The sequence below is a fragment of the Bison bison genome, unplaced genomic scaffold (genome assembly GCF_000754665.1).
Source record: "Bison bison bison isolate TAMUID 2011002044 unplaced genomic scaffold, Bison_UMD1.0 scf7180017863885, whole genome shotgun sequence".
NCBI lineage: Eukaryota > Metazoa > Chordata > Mammalia > Artiodactyla > Bovidae > Bison > Bison bison.
The window spans coordinates 809,378-818,063 of NW_011494457.1; the positions used below are offsets into that span (position 1 = coordinate 809,378).

An 8,686-nucleotide genomic window follows, 5' to 3' on the forward strand; every position below is an offset into this window, starting at 1 on the left:
TGTTATTCTGTCCAGTCTGTGGAGAAGAAAACTGAGATTCGAACAAGTGATGTGAATGTGCCCAAGCTTATAAGCGGGGAGCCGCAGAGCTGGGGTGTGAATGCACACCTGTCTGACCAGAGAGGTCTTCACTTGATCCGCAGCACCGTCTGGCCCTGCACGAAGGTGGCAGAGGATGAGCTGGAAAGCCGCGCTCTCCTAAGGCTGATGCCACAGCAGCGTGCTCGCCCAGGGCTCCAGGCCGCAGCGGCATGGCCGAGCTCGGGGGTTCTTCCCCAGCACTGCCGAGCTGGTGGCTGACCGACAGCCTCTCCGCAGGTGCCATGCTGGGGACGGTTATCAGGGTCCGTTTGGGAGACTGCACGTGGGTCTCTTCTCAGCTTGTTTCTCATGTGTGAGGACTGGAGATAATCTGCATCAAAATATGCTGTGAGGATGCATGCTGACATGATTTTAAGAATTTCTTGCTTTAATGTAAAAATACTTGCTCCATCCATCACAGAATTCTGATTCAAACCAGGCCCCGCATACCTGTCACACTGAAGGAAGACATTACGTCTTCCTCTTGCAAAGCAGACAGACAGGTCTAGGGCGGCTGGCCCATTAGGGAAGTGGGTTCTGCCATCTGTTTCTCAGCAGGACTTGTCTGGAAGCAGGAGGGCTGCCTCCCAGGTGGGCCGTCATGATGAGCATTTAGTTCATACATGGCCCAGTTAGGTTGTGTCTGGGCAGGAGGAGGGGCTGGTGACCCAGCTGAACTGCCCTTGGGACAAGCTGATTAGTTTTGGCCCCAGATTTGCAAGTGTGTCTTTAAAGAGAGCTAAGATGTTTTTCACGTGCCTAATTTTCAACGTATGCTGGAGTAAAGGGTCCATAGGCTGATGTTTTCTCAGAGCGCCCTCGATGGTTCTCTGACTTTCCTTTTTGTTTCTTTCTCACTCAGCTGACCCTTCACGTGTACCCAGAACCCTGTGCAGACAGCAGGGAGGAGGTGGAGCCAGCAGCTGTCACCTTCACGCGCCTGTCACCTGAGAATGGCGGAAGGGTGTTTAGGGCTGGGCGGGTGTGGTTCCAAAACCCAGAGGGCACTTGTCCTAAAAGATTTCAGCCACGGCCCCATGGTTATCTTCCATTTATGTTACCTTCCTTTCGTTTCATGGTTAGAAGTGAAAGGCTTCATTCAGAAAAAGGCTGAGAAGCTGCATTTCTGTTGAGGCTGAAGTAGGTGATGACGGGTTCTTTCTAGTTCTAAAGGGAGCAGGTTAGAAAGTGAGAGGAAGCCCTGAGTGCTGATGCCTCGATTGATTATTTATTGTTTTAAAATTGACATACAAATCACATGCTACAAAGTTTACTACTTTTAAAGTGGATAATTCAGTGGTTTGAATATTTCTTGCTGTTGTGTGGCTAATCACCACTCTCCAATTCCAGACCAGTTTTCACCTCCACAGATAGATATCCCGCACGCATCCTTCCCCTGCCTTCTGCCTTCCCCTCTCCTCCAGCCCCTGGCAGTCACTAATCTACTTTCTGTAACTGGGGATTTGCTTCTGCTGGACATTTCTTTTAAATAGAATCATACCAATATTCATCCTCTTGTGACTGGCTTCTTTAACTGAGCATACTGTTTTGAAGATTCCCCTATGGTATAGCATCATTAGCACTTCATTCCTTTTTACAGCTGAATGATATTCCGTTGTATGGATATTCTGTGCGTTCCATATACCCCTGCACCAGTTCTTGGACACACGGGTTGTTTCTGCATTTTGGCTCGAATGCGTCATTCTGCTGTAAACCTCCGTGTACAGTTGTCTGTGTGGATACTTGTTTTAACTTCTGTGGGTAAATAACTAGGAGTGGAATTCTGGGGTCATATGGTAACCCTACATCTCACCTTTTGAGGAGCGTCAGAGTGCTTTCCACAGCAGCTCCGCCATCTGACGTTCCCACCAGCAGCAGATGAGGCTTCTAGTTTCGCCACATCCTCACCAGCACTAATCATTGCCTTTTTGATTACAGCCGTCCTCGTGGCTGTGACGTGGTCTCTCACTGTGGTTCTGATGTGCATTTTCCTGGTGACTAATGATGTTGAACATCTTTGTACATGCTCACTGGCTACTTAACATCTGTTCTTTGGAGAAATGTCTTTTCAGATCTTAAGCCTGTTTTTAAAAATTGGGCTATTTGTCTTTTTAATGTTGGGTCACTTTTTTACGAGGACAAAAAGAGAAAGGCAAGGGTTTAAACAATAACAGGAGATTTAGTTAGATTGCAACTTCATAGTTTTCCAGCCGTGAGGTGCTGGAAAGTGTGGTGGATGAAGTGGAAACGCCAGAGTCAGGTGAGTGGAGGTACTGACTCAGACGTGTTCTAAGTGATTCCTCAAAAATTCTGGCTCGGAGGAACCTATTCACGGAAGTTTCGGCGGTGTCTGGTTTTTGTTTTCTGTTTTAGGAATGTTTGCTTGAGCGTAGAGCATCAGGACGTCTGTCTGTGTGGTCCTCTCCAGCCTTAGGAGTGCAGGGACTGAGCAGGCTCTCCTCTTGGCCCGCAGAGCTGTTGAGAACAAGTTTCATAGCTTCTTCACAGTGTTTTCCTCTTGGACGAAATGTTGAGAACAGTAGACTTTTTCTTTCAAGTGAGACTTTTCTTTCCCTGTCAAACATTTACCTCGCCACCGCCCTGGACCAGTGTATCAGCCTACGTACAGAAAGGACCCCCTGCAGAGGGGCTGCGGTGGATGACTTTCCCCTTTGCACTCCTGCCCAAGCAGATGTTTCTGGACCAGATGACACTTGAGGAGCCTCCCAGCTCTGAGACAGTAGGCTAGGAAACCCTAGTCTGGATCTGCAGAAGATTCTCCTGTCCTCTCTGCACAATGTCAGGTGGGAGGCAGGGGCCTGGCTTGGAAATGGGGTGACAGGCCCTCCAGGGGGAAGGGAGTCTTACCCAAGAGGATCTTCCTGGTGGGAGGGAAGCCGGCTTGTTTCCCATGGACCTTTGAGGGTCACGTGGACTGTCCAGGTCAGAGGTGGAGGAAGGAGGAAGTCTTCTGACAGGTCTCTGGGAGGGTTACTGCCACTGTCTCCTCAGTTTCCCCGAGTCCCTGTCCCCCTCTCCCTGCAGTGCTCACACGCAGGTGGAAGGAGAGCCGGGGAGGGGGTCCGGTTCCGTCTGGAGCACACCGCTAGTCTCCTGTAACTGCCTCCAAAAGTTGCACGTTGCTAGCTTTCTCCCCTCCCCCGTCCATCCCACTCTGGATGGTCCAGTCCTTTAATGGTGGGGGGTGGGGGTAGAGGAGGGATGTCTCAACTTGAATTCCCCCCCTGAATACTCTGCATTATGTTTATCTCCTATTCCTGGTCTTCCCTGCTTTTAGGAAGTCACATACCTTCTGCCAATGGCCCCTTCTCAGCCCTGACTCCGAGTATGTGGCCCCAGGAGATCCTGGCCAAGTACGCGCAGGTACAGCAGGCTCAGCAGCTCTGCCCCACGCTGGGGTGCCCGGGGGGCCACCACCTGCTGCAGGTGTCCTGGGAGGGGAGCCGCTCCCCTGTATTCACATGGGCCCCAGAGACAGCTTCTTAGCTCCACATCCTCTGTGAATCAACCATTAGGTTGGAGAAAAAGTATGACCTCTGCTCTCGGTATTATGGGGACACGAAAACACATAAAATGTGTTTCTTGACCTTATTATCTTTGACCTCTGAGGAAAATGCGGGGAGAATTCGAGAGGGTCGTTGGCCCCGTAGCTGAGAGATGACCACAGGAGGCTTCAGGGGAGGCTGGGAGGAGCGCAGCGGTGCTGACCTTCCCGCCCCCGGCTCTAGGAGGAGGCCACCGTGGAGCAGCCAGAGTTCCGCTATGATGAGTTCGGGTTCCGCGTGGACAAGGAAGGTGAGACTGAGCCCCTCGGGGGTAACCTGCCCCCGTCCTTGTTGGGGAGCACCAGCTCTGTGGCCGATGACACTATGGTGGCCTCGGGCTCTGGATGTTTCGCCCCGATGTTCTAGAATCATGGACAAAGCCACATCTGATGCTGATGCTATTACAAGTATATGGAGTTCTCCAGGATATTTTTGGTTTTGGAGGGGGGTGAGGTTCCCTTTTTTCTTTTCTTTGCTACTCTGCACAGCTTGTGGATTCTTAGTTCCCCAACCAGGGATTGAACTCAGGCCCTTGGCAATGAAAGTGCTCAGTCCTAGCCACTGGACCACCAGGAATTCCCCGTTTTTGTTTTTAAGATTAATTTTATTGATCGTAATATGATAATAAAAGCAAGAATGTTCATTATAAAGAATTTTAAAAATACATCAATATGTAAAGATTAAAACAATCCGTAATCCTACAACCTGCAGATAACTGCTGACATTTCAGTGTGTTTTTCTCCTGGCTTTGTGAGTATCCGTCTGTACCTTTCATAACTAAGATGGTATCATATACATGTTTTTATATTGTTCTTATATCTCTTCACCTTATTCCATGAGCATTTTGTCTGTCAGTTAAGATATTCTTTAAAGAATATTTTCTGTGACTGTGTACTGACCCATCGCAATGGGCTGGTCATTGTGTATCTGTGACCGGTCTTCTGTAAGTGAACCCCAGGCTATCCCCACTGCTTGCTGCTGTCGGTCGCCACATGGGCGCTTGGGAGGCCGTCTGCCAGAACCCAGGGTGGCCTGCCACCAACCAGATAACTGACTGAGACCCAGCCGTCTGCAGGTCACGCACATTTCCCGTTCTGACGAGTCTTCGTTGTTGTCTGGTTCATAGGCAGGTATTTGTGAGTTAAAAGCTGCGCCTGAGAGGAACACGGAACTTTCTAGTATGATGGGAGTATTCTGTATCCTGACGGGGACAGTGTTTAGATGTTTATTGATCCTCGACAAAGACAAGGCCAGCAGGATTTTCAGGCCAGAAGGGTGAACACCTAGGGAGCAGGGACAGTGGGCTCATGGGTCTGGTTTGGGGGAGACAGTGAAGAGTGCAGATTTGCTGTTCAGGGTGCCAGGGAAGTGCCAGGGAAGTGACTGGAAAGAGTACCCTGGGTTTCAGCAGTGAGCTCTTGGCAGTGGACCCCGAGCCTGGCCCTCTGCTCTCAGAGCACAGACAGTGAGGTCGCTGTCCCCCTCCCCACAGATGCAGATGGCATCCCCTATTCCGGCCAGCTGCTGGAGGACCCGCCCCAGAGGCTGCGCTGGCAGGCCCACCTGGAGTTCACCCACAACCACGACGTGGGGGACCTCACCTGGGACAAGATTGCTGTCTCCCTGCCACGCTCGGAGAAGCTCCGCTCCCTGGTGCTGGCCGGGGTCCCCCACAGCATGAGGCCACAGGTGAGGCGGGGGCCCACGGAGGCCATGGGCACTGGGGCCCCACGGGGACTGAGTGCCGTGCCCCCTCCTCAGCTGTGGATGCGGCTGTCTGGGGCCCTGCAGAAGAAGAGGAACTCCGAACTGTCCTACCGAGAGATTGTGAAGAACAGCTCCAACGATGAGACCATTGCTGCCAAGCAGGTGAGGCCCTGTGGTCGGGGGCAAAGAGTCGGGGGAGGCCCCTCAGGGTTGGCCCAGGAGAGCTCGGCGGCCAGGAGGCAGCCCTGGGTAGTCCTTTCACCCCGACACCTGTGCCTGGAGCCAGCTTCTCCCGTGGTTGCTCTAGGGGTTGGGGGAATAGTCAGAAAGGTCACCATACCTGGTGCATATTAGGGTCCCCTGGAGACTTTAAATGCAGGTTTCCAGGCTTCTTTCCAGAGATTCTCATTCCATAGCTCTGGCTCAAGCCCCAGGCTTCTGTAGTTTTGTTGAGAAGATCCCCGTGAACCACGTGGCCTCAGCTGCACACCAGCTGGGCTCTCATCCCCAAGGGAGGAGGGTTAACTTTGACCCAGAGCCTGAGGACCCCCTCTTCCTGGGAGAGAAGCCAACCTGAGGTTTGCCCCACACAGGGGTCCCTGGCCTCCTCCCCGGGGGTCTCGGTGTCGGGGGTGCGGAGGCTGTGCCGCTGCAGCTGCGCCTCATGGGCTCTTGTTGTGGGCGGGCTGCCGGCAGATCGAGAAGGACCTGCTCCGCACCATGCCCAGCAATGCCTGCTTCGCCCACGTGAGCGGCGTCGGGGTGCCCCGCCTGCGCAGGGTGCTCCGAGCGCTGGCCTGGCTCTACCCGGAGATCGGCTACTGCCAGGGCACGGGCATGGTGAGCACAGCCCGGGGTGACCCACCTCATCATTGGGGTGGGAGGCGGGAAGGAGAGAGTGGCGGGGGCGTTGGGAGGAGGGAGAGGGCCACCAGGTGCCTGAGGCGGGCACATGGTCTGTGGCGTGACGCCCACAGAGGCCACCTTACTCTGATGGGTCCCCCCGACAGTGTGTGGAGACCCGGGTAGATGCCCCTCGTCCCCCTGCCCTGCCAGGTGGCTGCCTGCCTCCTGCTCTTCCTGGAGGAGGATGACGCCTTCTGGATGATGTGCGCCATCATCGAGGACCTGCTCCCCGCCTCCTACTTCAGCACCACCCTGCTGGGCGTGCAGACGGACCAGCGTGTCCTGCGGCACCTCATCGTCCAGTACTTGCCTCGCCTGGACAGGCTGCTCCAGGAGCACGACATTGGTGAGGGCCCGACCCGCCTCTGCTCTGGATCCCAGGGTCCCAGCTTGGGCTTAGGTTCTGCAGGTCTGAGGCCTTGGGACGTGGCCGAGCACGGCACCTGGCAGCTCGGGAGGGAGAAGGGGGCGTGCCCCCCTGCGCAGCTCTCTTGCTCTCTGCCACCCCGCCTCCTCCACGGCTCGCGGGCCTGGGGGACACCCCGTTCTGGCGGCCGTGCGCCCACCACCCCTGCCCCGCCGTGTGTCCGCAGAGCTGTCGCTCATCACGCTGCACTGGTTCCTCACGGCCTTCGCCAGCGTGGTGCACATCCGCCTGCTGCTGCGACTCTGGGACCTGTTTTTCTACGAGGGCTCCCTGGTGCTGTTCCAGGCCACGTTGGGCATGCTGCGCCTCAAGGTGACAGCCCAGCCCCGGCGTCAGAGGTGGCTTCTTGGCAGCCCCGCAGGGCCGGCCCTCCACCTCCCCGGTCCAGGTTGCGGCCTCCTGCGGCCTGTGCACCGGCCCATCCGGGGAGCGGGGGTGTCTCTCAGGGGCAGGGCCTCCTTGTGCTCAGCTTGACCGTGCAGGGAAGTCTCCCTGGTGGCTTGGGTCCGCCAGGCGGTGACGCCCGCCCTTTGCCCGGCCCAGGAGGACGAGCTGATCCAGTCGGAGAACTCGGCCTCCATCTTCAACACGCTGTCAGACATCCCGTCACAGCTGGAGGACGCGGACCTGCTGCTGGCGGAGGCCATGCGGCTGGCGGGCTCGCTCACTGCCGTGGCCGTGGAGACCCAGCGCCGCAAGCACCTGGCCTACCTCCTGGCCGACCAGGGCCAGCTCCTGGGCGCCCCTGCCACCACCGGCCTCTCTCAGGTGGGCGTGGGAGGGAGGAGGCCACGCTCACCTCTGCCCCTCAGCTCCCAGGGCCCAGCCTGGCCGGACCACCGCTGTGGAGGGACCACCGCTTTGGCCTTGGCACGTCTCTGCCAAGAGCTACCCTCTTTGGGCATAGGATAGACCCAGGCTTGATCTGACCCTCAGAGCTGGCGTCAGAGGCCACGTCAGAGAAGGCAGCGTGAGTGAGATGCTGGCCGGGCCTCCTCCTGTGCTGGGGTGCCATCTGGGTGCTGGGTGCCCAGCCCCGCTGACCTGACTTTGTGCCCACAGGTGGTCTGGGTGCTGGATGCCCAGCCCTGCTGACCTGACTTCGTGCCCACAGGTGGTCTGGGTGCTGGGTGCCCGGTGCCCAGCCTCGCTGACCTGACTTCGTGCCCACAGGTGGTCCGCCGCAGGACTCAGCGGAGGAAGTCTGGCATCACATCGCTGCTCTTCGGTGAGAGCTCCATGCTTGTGGCCAGGTGCTGGGCTGGGCTCTGAAAGTGGGGTGATGGGGGTGATCAGACTCACACCCCACGTGGACTCTGCGCTTCCCTGGAGTCGGGATGGGGCACGGCCACGGCTGCCATTGGTCTCTGGGCCTCGCAGGGGAGGATGACCTGGAGGCAATGGAGGGCAAGAACATCAAGCAGACGGAGCTGGTGGCTGACCTTCGGGAAGCCATCTTGCGTGTGGCCCGCCACTTCCAGTGCACGGACCCCAAGAACTGCAATGTGGTGAGTCTTGGGGCCCAGCCCTGGGTGCAGGGCTTGACCGGGGCCTCGCTGCCCTGGCCCTGGCCTGAGCAGTGGCCTTTCTGCCGCCCTGGCAGGAGCTGACCCCGGACTACAGCATGGAGAGCCACCAGCGGGACCACGAGAACTACGTGGCCTGCTCGCGCGGCCACCCGCGCCGAGCCAAGGCCCTGCTGGACTTCGAGCGCCATGACGACGACGAGCTGGGCTTCCGCAAGAACGACATCATCACGGTGAGTGGGGAGTGGGCGCCTTCCCTTGGCAGCGGGTGGGGTGGCCAAGCCCTCGCCTGGCCAGAGCTCTGACCCAGGACAAAGCCGGGCAGCCGGAGCCGAGCTTCCCACACTTTTCCTTGGCAGATCGTCTCTCAGAAGGACGAGCACTGCTGGGTGGGCGAGCTGAACGGCCTGAGAGGTGAGGCCTCCGTCTGGTCCGTGTCGTGCCGGGCCGGCGGGAGGGCGGGCCAGGCCGTG

At 57.0% G+C, this 8,686-nt stretch overlaps 1 protein-coding gene across 3 annotated transcripts in view; it reads left to right on the forward strand.

Moving 5' to 3' along the window:
- Positions 1–26: 26 nt before the first annotated feature.
- Positions 27–8,686, forward strand: part of SGSM3 (small G protein signaling modulator 3) — an 11,240-nt gene continuing 2,580 nt past the window's right edge. For 2 of the 3 annotated variants that reach the window (XM_010833745.1, XM_010833746.1), the window contains exons 1-13: positions 27–2,885; positions 3,380–3,465; positions 3,831–3,897; positions 5,140–5,336; positions 5,409–5,516; positions 6,051–6,194; positions 6,411–6,606; positions 6,854–6,999; positions 7,231–7,455; positions 7,861–7,915; positions 8,068–8,195; positions 8,291–8,446; positions 8,573–8,627. In XM_010833745.1, the coding sequence (XP_010832047.1) occupies positions 2,879–2,885; positions 3,380–3,465; positions 3,831–3,897; positions 5,140–5,336; positions 5,409–5,516; positions 6,051–6,194; positions 6,411–6,606; positions 6,854–6,999; positions 7,231–7,455; positions 7,861–7,915; positions 8,068–8,195; positions 8,291–8,446; positions 8,573–8,627 (1,570 nt within the window). In that variant the 5' untranslated portion in view covers positions 27–2,878. Of the gene's footprint in view, positions 2,886–3,379; positions 3,466–3,830; positions 3,898–5,139; positions 5,337–5,408; positions 5,517–5,947; positions 6,195–6,410; positions 6,607–6,853; positions 7,000–7,230; positions 7,456–7,860; positions 7,916–8,067; positions 8,196–8,290; positions 8,447–8,572; positions 8,628–8,686 lie in introns of those variants that run through there. The other variant, XM_010833747.1, reaches the window with a different exon arrangement.